Genomic DNA, 22,537 nt, shown 5'->3' with positions numbered 1-22,537 from the left:
TGGAGCATTGGCCTGGATTATGTACTCAGACCTCTCTTGGGCAGACTTGTTACTGAGGTTTAGTTCTGGTAACAGCTCTCAACTTAGTGACCAATGTCTTAGGGAGCCACTTTTGATGGGCATCAATCCATCACGAGAGACAGCATAGCCGAGTTGGATCTATTCATCACTCGGATCGCACATTTCCCTGACATCCCTTAACTGGTCCTGGAATCCTAATGGAAAATGGCTGCGCTTTGAAGGAAAGGGGAGGGGTGGTGGCATGGTGGTTAGCACTGCTGCCTCACAACGTCAGGGACCCCAGGTTCGACTCCGACCTCGGGTGACTGTGTGCAGTTTGCACATTCTTCCTGCATCAGCGTGGGTCTCCTCCGGGTACTCCGGATACCTCCCACAGTCCAAAGACTAGATGGATTGGCTATGCTAAATTACTGCTAGGTAGGGTCATGTGGATAGGGTGGTGGATTGCGCCTATGTAGGGTGCTCTTTCAGAGAGTCAGTGCAGACACGATGCTCCAAATGGCCCCCTTCTGCACTGTAGTGCTTCGATTCAACGATAATTCATGCATGTACGTTTCGAAAGATTCATATGGCGAACAACTGTTCCTCTTCCCCAGATGAGTGAGATATATTTAAGGTTCACCTCTAATCCATTTTTTTTGTGTGTTTATATAGAAATAAAATTATATCTTTTTTCCTTCAGGAATACCTTGTTCTGGAATCGTCACTTCTGTAAAGAGAAAAAATATTTTATTGTGCCCTCTGGGCATCTCAAACATTTCACAACCAATGGATTACTTTTGAAGTGCAATTGTGGGTATGAATGCAAACACCGTAGCCAATTGGTGCACAACATTTTACCCACAAATGTTAAATGAGATGAAGGAGAATGATGGACCAGAACATCTCGATGGGACCTTGCAACTTTTTAATTTTTATACACATTTAAAGGGCCCAATTCATTTTTTTCTAGTTAAGGGGCAATTTAGTGTGACCAATCCACCTACCCTGCACATCTTTGGGTTATGGGGGTGAGACCCACACAGACACGGGAAGAATGTGCAACCTACACACAGACAGTGACCCAGGATCAGGATTGAACCCGAGTCCTCGCTGTGAGGCAGCAGTGCTAACCACTGCAGCACCGTGCCGCCTCTGCCTTGGGTTCTTTTTAAGCCACCCTAATAGACAGGGCCTCATCCAAAATGTAGCACCTTTGGAAACATATAACGCTCCTTACTATGTCAGCCTAGATTATATGTGTAAACCCTGAAATGGGGCTACAACCCACAATACTCACGATTTGTGGAGTCGAACATACCTACTAGCTGAGCCAAGTTGACACTTGCAATACTGAGTGCAGTCATGGAGTGAAAAAGACTGTTATTAAAGGAGCGCCTGTATGCAAAAGGTGAAAATTTTCACTCCTAAGTGTTATATCGGATGACTTAAAATAGCATTTACTCGTAACTGTTTAAATTTGAGCCCCCACAAGTTCTCTGTGAATATTAAGTGCCCTTCCCCAAACAAGCTATTCAACCCCAAGCTCTTCTGCAAGCCCACCCTTCTCGTCATTCCACGTTGATCTGCTGGGATCAGCAGTACTGTATTATTACAGGGATTAGTATGCAAGATGCTTTTAGTGTCGCTGCAGAGAGTTAGAGATGTTAGAGATGGTAGAGATTGGAGATAACAGTTAATCCTATGAGGTAACACAAAGGCTGACAATGAGCCTTTAATGGTTGTTTAGATTAAAAACCCCTGTCTTACTGATGTTGGCCATTCATGTTGCGGAGGGGTGAGTGACAGTTACTGCCAGGGTTTAGATTCTCGCATGCAGTACATGACAGCTGGGGGCATGGATCCAGTATAATTGTAGCAGTTAGATGACAGCAAGACCAGTAACGGGTATTAAATTGCTCTACTGAGTTGCTCCCTGGCATTAAATTGAATTACCTGCAAAGACTGAAGGTAGAGGAGGGGGCGGGGGCAGTGAGGGCAGCTATCACACTTTGCACTGCAAGTGCTCAATTGCTCCAAATAAAACTGGGGACAACACTTCAAAAAGTACTTCATTGGCTGTAAAGCAGTTTGGGATGTCCTGAAGTCATGAAAGGTGCCATATAAATGCACATTTAATTGTTTTCTTTTCCGTACAGTGCAACCTCCCCAGGTGTCAGAGTCTGGACACGGCTAGCTACAATGGCTGCCCTGTCTGCCTTTCTATTAACAAGTGAAATAGGTCGCTATTTAATAACAAATGAATTGGCGCTTATTTTGTTCCTGCCAGTTCATAAAGTTTGGGATTAAATGCAGTGGAATGGAAGCAGTAGCCAGACAGTTCTTTTCCACTCAAAAGCAATCTTTTTTTCACTTCCAGGCGCTCCCAGCTCCATCGCTAATTACAGATTGCAAACATCAAAGCCCAACAGTGCCGCAGTGTGTGTCTGTGTCGGGGTGGGGGGGGTTCTGTTCTGAAGTCAAATGTGCCACAAATGAGCTGCACAAAACATTGGCTGCGGAAGCTAGTTAACAAGGCAACAGGTTTTTATTTGGTTGTTGCGAAGACCCAACAAAACTCCACTGGAAAAGTATACATTTCAGTAAAAGCAGCGAGCACCGTCGACATTTGGAAGGACTTACCCCGAGGTGTGCCCAGGAATCTTTCTTCAAAAATTCATTATTTAAAAAAAATGTAAAGTTGGCCACCCCCTGCAGTTCATGAGAAGGGTGGGCGAATGTGCACCATCCCCCTCTCCCCCCGCTGTTGAAATGGAAGAGGATGCTCCATTGTTTTTGGCGCCTTTGTACAGTGTCAACCAGATTGTGGGAGAGACCTGTGCAACACAACTGAAGCCATGGCTGCTGCCTTCCCGACTCTCTCCATCCTTTAAAAACTTCCTTCAAAAAAACTCGTGATAAAGTTTTTGCTCGTTTGTCTTAACGTCTCCTGACGTGACTCTGTCGAATTCTGTTGGGCAACTCTTTGTAAAGCACCTATGCCCTAATTTGGTGCTTCTGTGCCCTAATTTGGACAAGTGCAATTTGTTGAGGTGAAAAATCTGATGACATTTTTATGAAGAAGAGGAGTGTTTTCCCATTGCCCCAACCGCTACTTACCTCAGCCATCATCATTCAAACGGGTGAGCCTGGTTAAAATCGGATTTTGTTAGTACTGAACTGGACCAGGTCGTCTCCCTATCGTTCAGATGAACCCATGTCCAGGTTGGGGGTAGGGAGAGGGGGAGCTACTGAATAAGAAATGCTGGGGGAAATCCTGTTCCTAAATCAAGAGGTGCTGAGGTGAAATAGAGCAATGGAGTCCTCCTGTACATCAACCTGGTCATTTATTCATCGCTGTTTTGGGATCTTCCTGGGCACCAATTGGCTTCCGTGTCTCCTGCATTACACTTCATAAAATATGTCATTGAGTGTGAAGTGCTTTCGGACATCCAGAGAGGTGAAATGCACTGTTATTTAGTTCTCTCCCCTTTTTGCACTGCATTACTTTAATTCCACGAACGCCTCACCCCCCCCCCCCTCCCCCTCTCACCCCCATGAGCTCTCACTGCTTATCACCTGGTTTCACATTTTATTTTAATCCACAGCCAGTGAATCTTTTTAGTTTGTTTAAAATTCCAATTAAGGGGTAATGTAGCGTGGCCAATCCACCCGCCCTGCACATCTTTGGGTTGTGGGGGTGAGAACCATGCAGACACAGGGAGAATGTGACACAGCCAGTTAATGTTAACACATTGAACTGATAGTGTCATAAATCTTGACTGCTCATATTGTCACATCTCCTCCAAGAGAGTATTGAGAACATTCTGGTTGTAAGCAGGTCAACTTCCTTAAGTCTACAAGCTTATTAGAAGTTTCAGGAATTCTGGAAGAATGAGGAGAGGCGATTCCTCAACCGGCTTGTGCTGTTTGATCCAAGGGTCGGAATTTACTGTGCTTTTGTTGTTGTTTTTGTTGCAACATAGTGAGTATTTTCCTGAAAGCCAAGATGTGGAAAACCTCACACATGCACTGTCACCACCAGTCTCTTCATGTGCTTCTTCAGGACCTTCCCCTGCAGGGAGAGAAAAGGAAACTGTATCTGTGAGGGGCAAAGGCTCGAACAAAGAGCCCTTGTGTAGTCATGATGACTTCACCAGAGTGACTAAAATAAAGAAGTCAGTGGTCTCCATTTTAACTTTCTAACTGATGCCAGACTTCTGTCGGTACCTGAGGCTAATTGAGATTTTAACGCACCGTTTAGAAATAATAACAAAGCAATTTTCAACTTATTTTTATACTAATGCTATATACCAAGGCACTGGAAGGGAGTAAAGGGCTTTGGAGACAATTAAACATAAAGGTAAACATTAAACAATCGAGTTAAGTACCAGAATTACATCAACAAACTGTTATTTGAAATTAAAAGTAAAGATTTGTACTGACATAAGAAATACGCCCGAAGAAAGCTGAACATTTCAAAATGATAATTAAAAGTATTTATTGTTTTATTTTAAGTTTGCTACCACCTGGTCTTGATATTTTTAACCAATCAAAACGCTGGCCTCCGAGTCAAGTAACACTGAAAGCTGTCCTTAAATGCAGTTTAAATTTTCATGGTGTGCTCAGGGAATTTATATTTTCTGACAGCGATACGTTTAACAAAGATTTCAACGAGCGTAATAGAGATCTGAAATATTTGTCAGTCTATTCTAGCTACACAGTCGTCCACTGTTGGCCAGGGTGTCGCTGCCCTCAACAATCTATCTTCTTGGACTACCCGATTCAGAAGCCGCTTTGTTTTGGCAGCAGGGATAGTGCTATAAGGATGTCAAATAATCACACATAGAACTAAACCTGAGGCATGCCATTTTAAGTACCATATGCCGATCTTTTTTTTGCCAACTTTGGTTTAATTAGTGCTGTGGTGTAAATCTCAAAGTACAATAACAGTGTCTGGCTCTACAATAGGAGAAAAGTCAATGAAAAACTGCTGTCAGTCTTGGCTCAGTGGTAGCAGTCTCATTGGTGAGTCAGGTCATGGGTTCAAGCCTCACTCCAGAGATAGGGGCACATCACATATTCTAGGCTGGCACCTCAGTATTGAGAGAGTGCTATCTTTTGCCTGAGCCATCAAGCCAAGGGCTGCAAAAGATCCCACGATGTTACTTAAAGAAGAGGAGTGAAGTTCTGTTGATGTCCTGGCCAATATTTACCCCTCAATGCAGGTCACCAAAAAAGCCCTGTTTTTTAAATCTCTGTTGTTTCTTGGAGCTTGCTGTGAGCAAATTGACAGCTATGATTTGTTACATTGCTGCAGCAGCTACATTTCAAAGCATGGGTCAACCATCGTTTAATTGAATGGTGGAACAGACAGAAGAGATTGAATGGTTTGTCTTATTGTTCCTATCTTCTAATAAATTTCCTTTCTGGATACTCATATAGTTCCTTTCCATGGTAGCCATCCAACCTGGGCTAATGAAATTCTTGTAACCCAACACAAGGGCCTGTTACATTGGGTCTTTTGGGGATTTGTGCTTTTTGCAAGCCAGTTCCTAGTCTGCATCCAGCTCAATGTATTCTTAATGGATAGGCGGCAGACTTGTTAAACTGGGTCCCATGGAAACATAAATTGTTGGGTGCTTATACCAAATACCAAACTACCAAAATTCAAGTGGAAAGATCAATATGAAAGCTGCTGAAAATGACCAAATTTACTGAACTGCAGGTGCTGAGACTTTGGGTTATATTTATTTTCTTATTTACGGAAGGGTGGCTTGTGGCAAAAGGGGAAGTAGGTGTGGTCTGATTGTAAGAGATAAAAGACATATCATGAAACAATGCGTTAGTTTATTTTGTTGTAGCAAACATGACTTTGTCCTTTACTTCTCCTCATTTCAGTTGAAAAGAATATTCGAAACTGGAGCACCCAGTTTAACCAATGGGGTTGCCACTATTCTCCGACGTTTTAGAGAGTCCCCCGTGAGGTTTGCGTTTCTTCTTCTTCCCACTAGATGAACAAATTTTTCAAAACTTTGCCCTTCCATTTGCACTCAGGCCCTATTCGTAGACTGAAAGATATAAAGCTCGGGTCATAATGTCCAAGATTTGCAGGAGTTGCTAGATGTTAAAAAATGTTCAAGGTCCCTATTGTTCATGTTCTAACATCCTGGTAGTCACATGATACAACGATAATTAAGTTGTAGACTAATCATAGCAATCAATTTCTATTAATTGGTCTACAACAGTTGCAAACATGAGGGGCGCGATTCTCCGCGACTAAGTCCCCACGCCGTTGTGAACGCCGTCGAGGCGCGAAATGTCCCCAATCTCGACCAATTCCGGGACCGAAAATGGGCTAGGATCGGGGCCGCGAGAAACTCGGGGGGGCGTGTCGCTAAAGCAGTGTCGTCAGCGTGCGCCGGGCATTGGCGCCGCATAAAAGCGCACCCCGTCATCCGTCGCCTAACTGGCATTACCCGCGCATGCGTGGTTGCCGTCCTCCCCGAGGCCGCCCTGCAAGAAGATGTTGGATGGATCTTGCGGGGCGGCGGAGTAAAGGAGGTCCTCCTTCAGAGAGGCCCACCCGCCGATCGGTGGGCATCGATCGCGGGCCAGACCCCTTTTGAGTGCAACCCCGGTGAAAGAACCCCCCTCGCCCTCCCACAGGCCGCCTCCCCCAGCGTTCCCACGCTGTTTCCGCCGGCAGCGACCAGGTGTGGATGGCGCCGGTGGGAAGCCGTCTCTTTGGGCAGGCCGCTCCGGGCCGGAGAATAGCGGGTGTAGCGGAGAATTGCCATTTTGGGTGTCCCGGGCGATTCTCCGGCCTGCGCCGCGCAGAACTCGACGGGGCCGTTCCCGCCGCTTGGGTGCATCGCGGGAGGGCGTTGGACCGGCGTTGCGGGAAAAATGGCGCGCCAGGCGATTCTCCAAACCGGTGCGAGAGCGGGGAATCGCGCCCGAGGTGAGGAAAACCCAAGTGGTGCAGAGGTTTAGGAACTGTAGGATCCAAAGTCACCTGTTCCTCCCATGCATGTTACACTGACTACCTGTTACATCTCAAATTATACAAATACTCAACCCAAAATCTCAAAGGGGCGGCACAGTGAGACAGTGGTTAGCACTGCTGCCTCACAGTGCAAGGGTCCCGGGTTCGATTCCGACCTCAGTTGACTGTCTTTGTGGAGTTTGCACATTCTCCCTGTGTCTCCGGGTCCTCCAGTTTCCTCCCACATTCCAAAGATGTACATTGCCCCTTAGTGTCCACAAGTTAAGTTAGTTGGGGTTACAGGGTTACAGGGATTGAATGGGGATTCAGAGGGATGGTACAAACTCGCTGGGCCGAATGGCTTCCTTCTGCACTGTAGGGATTTTCTGAATTTATCTATGAATTCTATGTTACTTTTTGAAAGCAATCTATCTGATTTATATTTGAATTAATTATTTCTAACTTCTTCAGTCATCTCACAAGGGACCTTGTTCCATCAATTGATCACTCGCTCAGTGAAATATTGTTTTGACAGATTAGTTTTAAATTTAACCCTCATCAGGCTCAGGTTGCCATTTCTGTTTTGGTGTATTCCTCGAGGTTTCATCACCTAATCTCCCACCACAAACCATTCCACACCTCCACTCACACCATTTGTCCATTGTCCGACCAGGCTTACAACAGTTATGTGACTTAAAGAATAAAAGGGTGCACATATGCACATGTAGACATACAGAAAGTAATTTCCATATACATCCAGCCATGGCTACTCAAAGATTTTAGTGATAACTTAGAATTTATTTTTAAATTTAGATAACCCAGTCCTTTTTTTTCCAATTAAGGGGAAATTTAGCGTGGTCAATTCACCTACCCTGCACATCTTTTCGGTTGTGGGGGTGAGACCCACGCAAACACCTGGAGATGTGCAAACTCCACACGGACAGTGATCCAGGGCCGGGTTCGAACCCGGGTCCTCAGCACTGTGAGGCAGCAGTGCTAACCACTGCGTCACTGTGCAGCCCTGAAATAACATAGAATTTGTTCACCAATGAGGCAATGGTGATGAGAACAGAGACTTTCAAATCTCCAGGCCCAAAATGGATTCAAACAGGACAGACCAATGATTAAGAAAATAAATGGCAATGGAATGGAATCACCTTGGCTTTGTAGAAGACATCAACTGCTCAAGTGCCACATAGAGTCCCGTGAACATGTTGGGTACCTCCTTGGGTTGGCATAGTAGCATAGTGGTTAGCACTGTTGCTTCACAGTGCCAGGGACCCGGATGTTGATTCCCAGCTTGGGTCACTGTCTGTGCAGAGTCTGCACGTTCTCCCCGCGTCTGCATGGACTTCCTCTGTGTGCTCCGGTTTCCACCCACAAGTCCTGAAAGACATGCTAGTTAGGTGAATTGGACATTCTGAATTCTCCCTCAGTGTACCCGAACTGGGCAGTAATGTAGTGACTAGGGGATTTTCACAGTAACTTCATCGCAGTGTTAATGTAAGTCTACTCGTGACACTAATAAAGATTATTATTATTACTGCAGATGCACCACATGTAGATCAGCTATAGCGTCACTGCCAATGGGTATACATTGCCTGAAAATGCGCCATATTCAAAATAATATGTCAATGATCTTCCTGTTGGCATCTGTGAGTTCTTCCAGCTGTGACCACATCTGCAGCCTCCATTCCCCTTTCTCCACTATTGGTAACCATGCCATCATTGGTAGTCAGGTCATCAGCTCCCTAGGCTCTAGATTCTGGGATTCCTTCCCCAAACAGCTCCACCTCTCCTCCCTCCCTCCTTCAAGAAGGTAGATCAAGCCTCCTTCAGTGACCATGCTTTTGGTCACCTGTCCAAATGATTGGCTCAGTGTCAATTGTTTTCTGATTACCTTCCTGTGAAGTGCTTTGTTCTGCTACACTAAAGAGCATTAGAAAACTGGGTTATTTATCCAGCAGAGGCATGTGCAACAGTCTCAAACACTGGCTTGTGTTCTGCAGATGGACTCCGCTTTATTGCGAGTGGAAGAGGAAAATAAAACCTGCAGATTAGCAGACAAACTCAAGACAGCCTTGTTTAATTGAATTGATGTGAAGAGGCCTTCAAAATATCCTTTTAATTAAATAAAAACTTGTTTAGAGCAGAAATCCCTCAAAGCTGCTAGCGTTGTGGCAATCATTGCCGGTTAGGGTCAGACACCATGTCTGATGTGGTATTGAACCCAGTGGGTTTTGACACTAACCCTGTGACCTGAGGGAAAGAAGGATCATGGTCGGGGAGTCAGGATGTCTTACTGAGGTAGAATCCTGGACATAAGGCAGGAATAACTCACTCCCCTTGATCTCATTCTGTTATTTTATTTGCACATGTTCAAATTTCTTAAAGGGAAATAAATTCTCAGTATTAGACTGTTCTGTTGATACACACAGGGCTTACTTTGTGAATACTGATTAAATGAATCTGCAATTTTCTGTCAAAATTCCTTGACAAAAGCAACAGGAAAAGAGAAACACATAATCACCAGCAATATAAAGCCAATTTAAAACAGTATGATACATAAGGCAGCTAGCTACACAAGTACAATTGTCTTTGCTGCCTTTTTTGGCTTTTAATAGAAGTGATATTTTCCTCACTGTGCAGTTGGACAGATGCTTTCTCAATAGAACGCTTGAGCTTGAATATTACTTCGGGAGAGGTGTGTGCCCTTTAAGTCACCTGATGTACTTAACAGTCACAGAAGCAAACGTCTCCTGGGATTCCAATATTTTCCCTGTTTCTAATTCGCCACGTCTCCACTTGTTCCAGTTGTTGCATTGTATTTGAAATTCTGCCCTCTGCAAGTTTCCTTTGGGCTTTCGCGACCTTTTTACAGTGCCCATTATCGCACTGCTGTTTATTTTGTGCTCTCATCTCCCGTTCTGGCCTCTTATGCAATCACCTACCTGTTAGTCACCTCGGCCTTTGGAATTTCCTTGCTCAATCCTTTCACCTCTCCGTTTCTCTAATTCAGTCTCTTCAGCATCCTCCTCAAAACCTACCTCTCTAGGACGGCACAGTGATTAGCACTGCTGCCTCACGGCGCCAAGGACCCAGGTTCGATCCCGGCCCCGGGTCACTGTCCGTGTGGAGCTTGCCCATTCTCCCCGTGTCTGCGTGGGTCTCATCCTCACAATATAAAGACGTGCAGGGTAGGTGGATTGGTTATGCTAAATTGCCCCTTAATTGGAAAAAAAAACTCTCTGAATCCCCCGTTTTGTCTCCTTCTTTGACTTAGTGTATGACTGATGTGCATTTTTCTATTTTTCAAAACAATTTAGAGTACTCAATTCATTTTTTCCAATTAAGGGGCAATTTAGCATGGCCAATCCACCTACCCTGCACATCTTTGGGTTGTGGGGGAGAAACCAACGCAAACACGGGGAGAATGTGCAAACTCCACAGGACAGCGACCCAGAGCTGGGATCGAACCTGGGACTTCAACACCATGAGGCAGCAGTGTGCATTTTTCTATTTTAACAATATAAAAGTATCCCATAAACTCTCTTGGTTTTGTGGTGCAGTGGGTAGCACCCCAACCTCTGATCCAGAAGCTCAGGGTCCAAGTCCCACTCCAGGACTTGATGGCCAAGAAATATGCATTCATAATACAGCCAAACAGGTTGATGATCAATCTGCAACATTCTTCCATCACACACCAGTGGCAGGCTGTAAGAGTGGGGAGATTTTTTAAAAAGTGTATTCCTTTCTCAACGTTATGAAACCAATATGCAGAGCGGACAGGACAAGCCCTTAATCCATCTCCTTGCTGGCTCCAAAAAACAATTAAAATTCAAATTGAATCCAATTCATGGTCTCGACAGGAGAGAAACACTAGATTCAAGCTGACAAGAATAGGAATTACACCTGACCTCAGGCGTGATCCGCCGCTTGATCTTAGCCAAAAGGCCGAGAAGCGATTCCTGGTCAGTCATGTGATGGGAGGAACATTGGAGCTTCTACCATTACTACCCAGAGCGCAACATGTATGTAAGAGTGTGCGTTGCCGCAGCAACCCAAGTGAATTGTGACACCACTACCATACAGACTAAAGTTGGATGCATGAACTCATTCCCGTACCAGCCTCCCCGAACAGGCGCCGGAATGTGGCGACTAGGGGCTTTTCACAGTAACTTCATTTGAAGCCTACTTGTGACAATAAGCGATTTTCATTTTCATGAGTAGGTGTTTGTAATAAGTTCACAGAGGCAGGCGGTTAGCACTGCTGCCTTACGGCGCCGAGGTCCCAGGTTCGATCCCGGCTCTGCGTCACTGTCCGTGTGGAGTTTGCACATTCTCCCCGTGTCTGCTTGGGTTTCACCCCCACAACCCAAAAGATGTGCAGGTTAGGTGGATTGGCCACACACTAAATTGCCCCTTAATTGGAAAAAAAAATTGGGTATTCTAAATTTTTAAAAAAAGTTCACGGAGGCAGAAGTCCCTTCACCAGAATTCCTTTTATTTACAAAACCAACAGCCGAACAACCAGGTGCATTAACTTGCTGTTTACACTGGGAGTGCAGAGGATCTGACACTCCCTGTTATTTACAGAGAAAGAGGTTCCCTGATTTGGCCACTAATCAGGGAACTCATATTCTAATTGGCTAATCTCAAAGACCTGGCCTAAATCACCCACAGTGTTCCTCCTGACTATTGTTATAACAGTTATGGTTGCTGGTAAATTTGTTTGGTTTAATTTGCATTTCAATCTTTATCTCGAGTGCTTGGGCCAAAAACACTGCTGCCACTGGTGATGGTAGGAGTGGCAGAGATTCTACTGAGCAACTGAGGGGACTCTGGATTTCACAACTATCTCTAAAAAAGGTGCAGTGTATGCTATCCTCTACTTTTCCAGCAAAGGATCAATACAGGCTCAACAAGGTCATAATGTGGGCAGTAAACATTGCACCTGGGGGAAGATCTGGGATTGCCTTCTGCAATATTCTGTATACTTTGCTCTGCCAGCTTTTGCTCAGCCGGTAGCACCCTTGCCTCACAGGGACATGGGCACGAAATCTAGCTGGACACTGTAGTGCAGTACAGTCTATCTTCCAGATGAGACATTAAACCGAGGCCCCATCTCTCCACTCAGGTGGCAATCCCGTGGCAATCTGTGAAAGACAAGCTGCTAAGCTCCGCTACTGTCCTGGAGAACCATTCTCACCTTGTGTGTGCGAGAGCTTGCTGTGTGCATTGGCTGCATCATTTCCCACATCACAATAGTGACTTACACTTCAGAAGGTATTTGATTGGTCGTAAGGTCCTTTTGGATGTCTTGATATCCCAGCACACGAAGGGCACAATGTAAATTCAAGTTTTTTCTTTTTGTCATATTGCCATTGACATTGAAGTGGAAAGCTGAAACAATCTGTAAGCCTTGTGTTTCATTAATGAGGCCTTATAATATTCAACAACTTAATGCAGATAAGAGCAAAATGATGCACTTTGGAAGGAACAACATGGGGAGGCAACATAGTTTGAATGGTACTATTTTGATGGGATGCAAGAGCAAAGGAATCTGGGGTTCCTACTCTCAAATCTTTGACAGGTCGCAGGACAAATTAACAAGGTGAGTGAAAGAGTAATATTTGTTATTTCTCTCCCCACACCTAGTGGTGTACAAGGCAGATTTTCATCTGTTCCAATAATGAGTTTATTTCCTGCAACAGGTCGCTAGTCTGCCGTCAGAGGCTTACAGCGACACTCTGCATCAAGCATAGCTGACCAGGAGTCTACCGCATGCCATTGGTGTATAGGAGGATTTTGAAGGTTGAAGCACTCAACCTTCTCAGCCTTATTATGAATGTATCTTCCTTGGCCATCAAGTCCTGGGGTGAGAGTTGAACCAACAGCTTCGGGCTCAGAGGCAGGGATGCTACCCAATGCGCCACAAGAGAATATATGACATTCATGTGTTTATGAACAGAGGGGCATTAAATATAAAAACTAGAAAGACATACCAAACTTCTACAAACCGCTGGTTAGGCCTCAGCAACAGTATTGTTTCAATTCTGGACACCACACTTCAGCAAGAAGGCCAAGGTGTCAGAATGGGTCCAGATGAGATTCACCAGGATGATTCGTGGGTTGATACACTTAAGTTATGTGGAGAAACTGGATTGTTCTCCTTCGAGCAGAGAAAGGGAAGGGGAGGATGAATAGAGATATTAGTGATGATAAGGGCATCGCTAGAATAAGTAGCTTTTTCCCCTGGGCCAGCAACCACAGTCCAGAGATTTAAATAATTGGCAAAAGAGCGGGAGGAGAGCCGAGGAAAAATATCTCCACATATGGGTTGTTACGAGCTGGAGTTATCAAAAGGTAATCATAATGTTCAAATTATAGAATCCCTACAGTGCAGAAGGAGGCCATTTGGCCCATCAAGCCAGTACCAACACTCTGAAAGACCACCCTACCAAGCCCACCCCCACACCCAATCCACGTAACCTGCACATCTTTGGACTGTGGGAGAAAACCAGAGGAAACCGGAGAAAGTGCAAACTCCACACAGACAGTGACCCAAGATCGGAATTGTACCCAACTCCCTGATGCTGTGAGGCAGCAGTGCTAACTACTGTGTCACTGTGCTGGATGGGTTCTCGGAGACAAGTCATTTGCAGAGTTATGCAGAGAAAGCTGCGGAGACTAAATTGGACAACTGTATCATAAGACCCCCCCCCCCCCTCAACTCTGCTGTATGATTCTAAGTTGTTTGGTGATGATGTCCATTGCAGTGGAATACTGGCACATGTTGAAAGAGTCCCACCTCAGGCAAAGCAGTTGTATTTGCCACGATGGGCTATGATCTGTGAAGTTTGCGATCTGCAACTGGCAGTTAAGGCTTTGAGAATTGTTCTAAGTGAAAAAACTTTCCTTCAGCCTTGCAGGAGCATGTGTGAGGGCAGCACATTGGCAATTATCAATGTTTCTTTTTGTTGACAAGTGACATTTGTTAAGCTCCCAAGTTTTAAAAAAAGATATAAAACGTTGATTGTCACTAATAAGTGGTTGGAGCACTATTTTTGCAATAATGCAAATCATCCAAGAATGACCGCTGATGGAAAAGAACAGGAATTAGAGCTAGTGATGTATTTCCCTCAGTTAACACAGGTTACAGTTTAAACTAACAAGGGAATGGACAGGAAATATAATATTGAATTAATGTGGTCTTAAATGGACCCAAGACTAAACCTCACTGTTACTTAAACCCATTCAACAAAAATAAGTGATTGTATTATTTTGCTGAGAGATATTCAACGTATATTATATTGTAAAATGTAAATTAAGCGTGATGGGATATGACACCATGTCTGGAAGAGGATGAAACGTTTTGGGAATACAGTACTATTATTACAATTTGCGAAACCTTGGATAAACTCAGTCAGTGGTTGTATAATTGGTTATTCAATCCTGAGCCCTGTTCACAGCTCAAGCCAGGAAGAGTGAGTTGAGTTTGCCAAGTGGAGTGAATGTAGCGACTGTGCTCAGTGGAGAGAGAGAAAAAACCTTTCAAAACTGGAGCCTGCCTTTTTCCTGTAGGTTCCCTTTCACCATGTCTGAGACTGGCTGTGTGACAGTAGCCCTTTTGTTACAAAGGGGGCTGACTTTGTCCTGATCTGTAGAAATGCCTACCACCAATTCCACAAATATGAGATAATAGTGTGGCGAGGGGTGAGGGGGAGGGGGGAGGGGGGTGGTGGGGGGGGGAGGGGGGAGGGGGGGGGGGTTTGGGGGGGGAGCAAGGAGGTCCAAGCCACTGCTTTTTAAACATTTTGATTGGGTCAGGAAAGCAGTCAGGTGAAGATGAAGAAGTGAAGGAAAACAACCTCAACCCTGGATTACGGAAAATGCTTAAATCCGTATGTGTGTTTTAAATGGAGCTTTGGATCTTGTTCACCTTTATGTGCTACCTACCATTTAGCTCCAGCTGAAATTAACCCCAGATAGATCTTTTTTTTTAAAAAACATTCATTCGTTCCCTCAAGGGTGGCATGGCAGCACAGTGGTAAGCACTGTTGCTTCACAGCACCAGGCTCCCAGGATCGATTTCCGGCTTGGGACACTGTCTGTGCAGAGTCTGTATGTTCTCCCTGCGTCTGTGTGGGTTTCCTCTGGGTGCTCCGGCTTCCTCCCACAAGTCCCGAAAGACGCGCTGTTAGGTGAATTGGACAGTCTGAATTCTCCTTCCGTGCACCCGAACAGGCGCCGGAGTGTGGCGACGCGGGGATTTTCACAGTAAGTTCATTGCAGTGTTAATATAAGCTTACTTGTGACAATAATAAAGATTTTAATTTAAAAACCTCCTAGGAACACTTTAAATTTCTGCCTATGTGTGATGCTTACCCTTGTGATACCAATCAAAACTATGTGGCCAAGGACTGGCCTGGTTGACTTTTTTTTAAATGACATAACTGTTCCTTTTATCAATCTTGCTTTGATTGTATAAAAATTGACCTTCCAAGTAATAAAGTTTTTGAAGTGTGCTTTAATTATTGTGTGAAGTGTTTTTTGTAGCATTGACCAGAATGCAGGACTATATTTACTGACTTTTAGAAATCATAGAATCCCTACAGTGCAGAAGGAGGCCATTTGGACCATTGAGTCAGCACCGCCCTTGCTCCGATCGAGCACCCTACCTAGGTTTGGTCCCCGGCCTCTATCCCCATAACCCCGCCTAACCTTTTTGGGAAATATTAGCATGGCCAATCCACCTAACCTACACATCTTTGGACTGTGGGAGGAAACCGGAGCACCCGGGGGAAACCCACGCAGACATGGGGAGAAAATGCAGACTCCACACAGTCACCCGACTGTAGGAAACCCGGAGTAACCCATACAGTCCCGGGGAGAAAGTGCAAAGACCAGAATTGAACCTGGGTCCCTGTGAGGCAGCAGTGCTAACCACTGTGCCATTGTGCTGCTCACAATTTGCGGATGCATCTTTAAACTTCCTGATGTATCTAAGATGAAGCTGCAGTTGCTTGTTTTTTTTTTTTGGGGGGGGGGGGTTGGTGGGGTGGGTTGGGGAGAGTCCTCGTGTATAAATTATGGGCTTGTATTGCAATTCAATTTTCTGACTTGTTGGGATCACAGTTCTTCGGTGACCAGGGAGCAGCTCAAGTTTAATTCATCCTTTTCTATTTAAGTCAAGGACTGGTGCTGTCAGAAAAAAGAGGATTTCGGAAGTGCTTTCCTGAGCAAGCTGGGGGGAGAACACCTTTGCTCTTCCTCCTCTCATAGGAACATAGGAATTAGAAACAGAAGTAGGCAATTTAGCCCTTTGAGCCTGCTCTGTAATTTAATCAGATCATGGCTGATCTCTTCCTGGTCTCAAATCCACCTCGCTACCTGTTCCTCATATCCCTTTAACCCTTAAAAAAAATTATCTGTGTCCTTCTTGAAACCATTTAATGACTCTGATTCCACCGCACTATGGGGCAGCGGGTTCCACAAATTCTCCACCCTCTGCGAGAAGTAGTTCCTCCTCATCTCAGTTCTCAATCTACTGCCTCTCAATCTATATCCGTGACCTCTCATTCTAGATTGCCCCACAAGGGGGAACATTTGGTCTACATTTACTTTATCGATCCCATTTAGTTTACTTTTTCAATCCCTCTCCGCCTTAAAACGCGTTCATGAGAGCAAAAAAAAGACCGGAAAACACCCCACTAATGTCGAACATTGGGGAGCTAGAATCTGTCAAATGGGGAGAGCTGCACTCAAGACTTGTATTCAAACGTTAAAATGCCCTAGCTGTCACTGGGGACAATGTAACATGTTAATAAATAAAAGCAATTCCTATTGCTATGCACACACTGAGTGATCTGAGGAGAAATGCATTGCCGAGCCATTTGTTGTTTCATTTCAATGTCAGAACATCGTCTTTAAAAGCCTGGCCCATTGTTCGATGCCCAATAGCACCTGTTGAGATGATAGCAGGGTGGACACAGGGCAGCTGTTAAAGAGCACTCGTGGCTGCTTCAACAATATCTGGCCGAGTACAGCTGCACCAGCGGTCCCAGGAAATGGCAGGAGGCTTCACTTTCCCTCGAGTTCGAATCTCCTATAAGACCCTGCCTTGGTGTTGCCGCCTAGGGCAGAAACCATTTAAGGATTTAACTTTTTTTTTGCGGGGGGGGGGGATGCATGCAATGAGAAAGTTGCTCTCAGAGAATCAAGCAGTTAAGCTCTATCAGTAGCAGCCCCGGCAATTGGCAAGTGTTAAACCCTCTGCTGACAAGCAGTGAAACAGATCTACTCTGTAACTGACATGTGAGGAACTTTGCTTTGTGTTACCTAGATTTCTCGACTGTTTTTGTTCTGTTGATCAGATTGTTTTTGATTTTTTTTTCAAAAAATGACTTGTGATCTCACTGGACTTGTCCCTGCGTGTAAACACACTCCCGTCGCCCTTTAACTGTTTGATCCACGGCAATAAAACTGAATAGCTTTGCTTCTTATCTGCCTCGGGGGCCCTTTGTGTTACATCCTTGTTTAATTGTCCTGAGCGCGCCCTGAAATGTGTTGAAATGTTGTGGTGTATGTTTTTGTTCTCTCTCTCTCGCTGGCTAAGTGTAACCCCAGTAGTCAAATAATTGTGTCATGTACTTTCCTACTTGACAACAATCACTTTCCTTTGCGGTAGGATAAATAATTGAGCCGACCAAAAAAAGGCGATTACATCCATTCTTATCTGCGTGACTACTAAACACACGGCCAAAGTAGCGAGAACGGGAAGAGATGCATATATTGTGCTGGCAGATTAATCGTTTCTAAGTTTTCTCTCTTTTTTTGTGTTGATTTTGCGTTGTGTGCCTTTGCTCAGAAACTCCCAGCATCGAGAAACTTCTATCAAAAGACTGGAAGGACAAGCTCCTAGCCATGGGTCCGGGGAATGTCGGAGAGATTAAAGGTTGGGTACATTTTGTATTAATCGAATTGTAGCACTTGCATGCTCCCCTGCGTTGGCGTAAATGCTTCTGGGGAACGATTTGCTTGTGTTGTGTTTTAAAGAAGAAAAAAAATAACCACTTGTCAGGGTGCACGCAGTCTGCTGGGAAAAAATATCTTTTAATAGCAAGATATTTCTGTCAAGCTTCCTAATCCGTACCTTCTATTTTACACACGATGCAAGGGCTGTGTCATGTCCTTTTGTGGGGAAGTTTTTGGTCCTTGTACCGCAGTTTTGATGACAAGTTAGTTTTTTTTATAGAGTCTGAGACCTGATCTCTGGCAGTCATCAGTCATTGAGCTCCAGTAAGTGGCAATTCCAGTAATGGCCTCTAAAAGAAGAGGCACAGTTACTGTTTATAAATATGTTCAATAATGTACAGTTTCCAGATTGCGTCTCCCTGTTTGTTCTGTCCTCGACAACCATCTCAGTTGCGCGAAAAAGCAACGGGTGCTCCAGTCTAGACCAAACAGCTCCTTTAAATATAACCTGCACTTCCAATTAAAGCTACAACGCCCATTGATTACCCCCCTCTCCGCAGCTCAGTGCTCGAGACCGTTTTCAATATCTAATAATAACTCTACTTTGATTTCACATGTGAGCCTTGCGCACACAGAGCTGTTATCTGAAGTACGTGAGCTGTCAAGAGCCTAAATCACATCCTCCATGCATCCCTGCTAAACGCGGGGCAGCTGCATATTAAAGAGAGCTCCTCGGATGTTCCTTCCCCTCCAAGCTCAGCCGGGAAACTTTGTTTTTGTGGTTGTGAGTGCTCTGGGTTCAGCTCGTTCGAGAACCTGTGCGCAAGAGCAAGAAATAAATCCCTTTGCATCTTCACTAACGTCCTGCTGGAGATCATTCACTTGTCCCTGCTGATCTGGGCGGGGCTGCAAACACTTTGCGTGGAGGCCAAACTTCCATGTGCATTAGCAAAAAAGGCAGACAATGGGCATTTCTGCCAGCCTGCTTGGAGCTGCCGTGAAAGGAGGTCTTCTTTTCTGCTCTGACATTTCAACAGAAAGTCTTTTATGTATTTTTTTTCCGAGCAGTCCCGCTTCAAGCACATTTAAACAAATATATATATATATAAAGAGGGCTCCACAGCGGGCTGTTAAAACAGCCACCGATTTATTTCCACTGCAGACTGCCGTGACAGTTACAATTATTGTCTATTGTTGAGGAAGTTACCCTCCAGGGGCAAATGATTCTCGCTCGCACCTTCTTGTGAGGTCAGCCTTGCTTTGTGGCTAAGAATGCAGCACCAAGTGCCACAGCCCGGGGGGGGGGGGGGGGGGGGGGAAATGAGCAGGGATGGTTTGATATGCTGCTGCACGTTAAGCAGGAACGCACAAGAATGTAAACTAAATGTAAAGCCATCACAAAAGGCTATTGTCAGGAATTTCTGGCTTTGCAATACGCACCTTTTTAAAAAAAAAAAAAAATGTTTGTGCCAACAGGCCCCAAACTGGGGTTTTGATTTTACTGTAGAAACATCGATATTCATACATATAATTTACAGTGCAGAAGGAGGCCACCCATTTATTTATAAACAAATTACTTCCCCCAGGATAATTTCACAACTGGACTTTGCCTTGCCAAATGTTGCCAGGTTATTGGACTGTGGCATGCATCACGACTAGATCTTCTCCTAACCAGGCATCAGCAGGGATCAGTTTGCTGAGGGCGGCCGTGCCTGATTTCTGGCCGCTCTCATCTAGTCCACTGTTCTTGCAACCTTGGCTGGGATCAATCACCTTATTAAATCATAGAATTTACAGTGCAGATGGAGACCATTCGGCCCACCGAGTCTGCACCGGCCCCTGGAAAGAGCACCTCCACCCTATCCCTGTAACTCAGTAACCCCACCTTACCTTTTTGGACACTTAAGGGCAATTTAGCATGGCCAATCCACCTAACCTGCACATCTTTGGGAGGAAACCGGAGCATCCGGAGGAAACCCACGCACACAGGGGGAGAACATGCAGACTCCGCACAGACAGTGACCCAAGCTGGAAATCGACCCTGGAGCTGTGAAGCAACTGTGCTAACCACTGTACTACCGTGTTGCCCTATTTGGGATCTTGCTAATCTTGAAGACTCCGCTGTTCAGTGAATAAATGCACCTTGTTTTTTTTTTGCGGAATCCTTTTTAAATGAATGCAAAACATTGAAAAATCCTACCTTTAGAGAGCACTGATTTTTTCCAAACCTTTCTCCCTTTAAAATGAGGCTCTTCCTTCATCGTCCCTACTTTAAGATATCTCCTGTTCTGGCCTCTTGAGCATCCTTTCATTTTAATTGATCCACCATTGTTGATCATGTCTTGCCTCTGGAATATGCTCCCTAAGCCGCTGCCTCTCTCCCCCTCTCTTTCCCTTCAAGACGATTTGACTAAGAATATAAAATAAAGGGGCACCCATTTCAAACCGAGATGAGGAGAATTAATTTCTCTCGGAGGGTAATGAGCCTTTGGAATTCTCTTCCTCCAAAAGGCAGAGTCCTTGCAACATTAAAATTTTTAAAAAATAAATAAAATTAGAATAGCCAATCAATTTTTTCCAATTAAAGGGCAATTTAGTGTGGCCAATCCACCTAGCCTGCACATCTTTGGGATGTGGGGGTGAAACCCATGCAAACACGGGGAGAATGTGCAAACTCCACACGGACAGTAACCCAGAGCCGGGATCGAACCCGGGACCTCGGCGCCGTGAGGCAACAGGGCTAACCCACTGCGCCACCGCGCTGCCTGTCCTTGCCCATTTTTAACGCAGAGGTAGATAAGATTCTTGATTAACAAGGGGGTGAAAATTTGTCAGGGGCAGGCGGCAGGTTCGAAGTGCCGAGTGGCATCCTCCAAGATCATATGTTTGTACAATCACCTGTCTTGAAGTGTTCTCTTTGGTTTGTTAAGTTTTGTTTTCTCTAAATTACCCTCTGTGAAGTGCTCAGTGGTTCACTCCATCAAAAGTATTATGTCAAAATGCAAATTCCTTTCTTAAAACTATAGTATTATTGACAGAGCACAATGAACTCTTGGCTTCAGTGTTTGGGGCCCTGCTGATTAGGCAGGGATGTCTTCTTTAGGGGTCTGCCTTGGTTTAGTGGTGACCCCCTAGACTCTGTATAGGTTGTCTGTGGAGTGAAGCCCCACGCCAGAGATTTGGCACAGTGGAGCTTCCATGCAGAAAGTGCTGTCAAAACTAGCAGGTCTGGCAGTATATGTGGAGAGATAAAGAGTTAACATTTCAAGTCCAATCTGACTCTTTTTATGAACCGGGCCTGGAATGTTTTACATCAGGCCTGGAGCATCCATAGTGTTTTGGTGCTTTACTGTTACATTGCTGGAAATGCTGTTTTCAAAAAATGTTGTTGTGCTGTCTGCCTTTTCTGATTCATCTAAAATATCTCTTTGCACTGCTCAAAAAAGAGCAGGGGAGAACCTCATGGCCCAGCCATCATTTATCCCCCCAAACAACAACTAAACCAGACTTGGGGCTTGGGGGGGGGGGGGGGGGGGGGGTGATGAACGTCCATATAGATTCCTCCTGTCGTAACTTTGAAAGAAAGAACAGATAAAGCCACAATATCCAGATAATCATGTTTCTCACTGGTGCTGGCGGTGGTGTAGTGGTTAGCACTGTTGACTACGGAGCTGAGTACCTGGGTTTGACTCCGGCCCTGGGTCACTGTCCGTATGAAGTTTGCACATTCTCCCCATGTTTGCGTGGGTTTCTCCCCCACAACCGAAGATGTGCAGGGTAGGTGGATTGGCAACGCTAAATTGCCCCGTGATTGGAGAAAAAATAATCGGGTACTCTAAATCTTTAAAAAAAATGTTTCGCACTGGTGTTTGTGGGATCGTTCTATGCATATGTTGACCACCCTGCTTCCTGTATTACAACAGTGACAGCACTTTAAAAGTACCCCTTTGGCTGAAGTGCTTAGCAACGTCCTGGGCATGTGGAGGTTACGATATAAAAGCAAGACCTCGCTCTCCAACATGTGATGCACTTTCTGATTTGCGTGTTCAAACATCAGCACTAAAATATGGCCTGGCTTGTCAATCAGAAACTCGAAAACTCGTTATGACAGTGTCCCCTTTAAGCTGATCATAATTAAATAGAGAGCTAAACAACTACATGTGCTCCAGTAGTGATGCGGGATAATAATATGACTAGAGGTGATTGGTGTCGCTTGGGCTGAATGTAAAATGAAATTTCTCATGATGTTTTAATTATTCTCCATTAACCTTTTGAGTACTGCAAGCTTATTTGGATTTCAGCGTGTGCATTTCCCTTGCGCAACGCAAATTCAAAAATAGCTTACTGTGACTTCCCAGTGCAGAATGCTAATTAGTACCATTACCAAAGTGTGCAGGTTATGGAACACGTTAATTCTGAATGTGTTGGAATAAGGAAGAAAATTGCAAGTGCTGAAAGGATTCAGACAGAAGGCTTTGCATTCAAAGTAATATTCCTCAAACAGGCCTGCGTGCAGGGAGGTGCGGCATTTTCTCGAGCATCCGCTGGTTTAAAAACAACTGGGGCGGCACA

At 44.9% G+C, this 22,537-nt stretch overlaps 1 protein-coding gene and 1 pseudogene across 9 annotated transcripts in view; one reads left to right on the top strand and one right to left on the bottom strand.

Annotated features, from left to right (window-relative positions):
* The window catches only part of sox5 (SRY-box transcription factor 5), a 516,307-nt gene that overhangs the window by 231,134 nt on the left and 262,636 nt on the right, over positions 1 to 22,537 (top strand). For 8 of the 9 annotated variants that reach the window (XM_072471812.1, XM_072471809.1, XM_072471813.1 and 5 more), the window contains one exon: positions 17,859 to 17,945. In XM_072471812.1, the coding sequence (XP_072327913.1) occupies positions 17,859 to 17,945 (87 nt within the window). Of the gene's footprint in view, positions 1 to 17,177; positions 17,306 to 17,858; positions 17,946 to 22,537 lie in introns of those variants that run through there. The other variant, XM_072471817.1, reaches the window with a different exon arrangement.
* On the bottom strand, positions 10,726 to 10,954 carry LOC140388702 (U2 spliceosomal RNA; annotated as a pseudogene).

This window comes from Scyliorhinus torazame, chromosome 13, assembly GCF_047496885.1.
Source record: "Scyliorhinus torazame isolate Kashiwa2021f chromosome 13, sScyTor2.1, whole genome shotgun sequence".
Classification (NCBI taxonomy): domain Eukaryota; kingdom Metazoa; phylum Chordata; class Chondrichthyes; order Carcharhiniformes; family Scyliorhinidae; genus Scyliorhinus; species Scyliorhinus torazame.
This window is presented reverse-complemented; position numbering and strand designations above follow the sequence as displayed.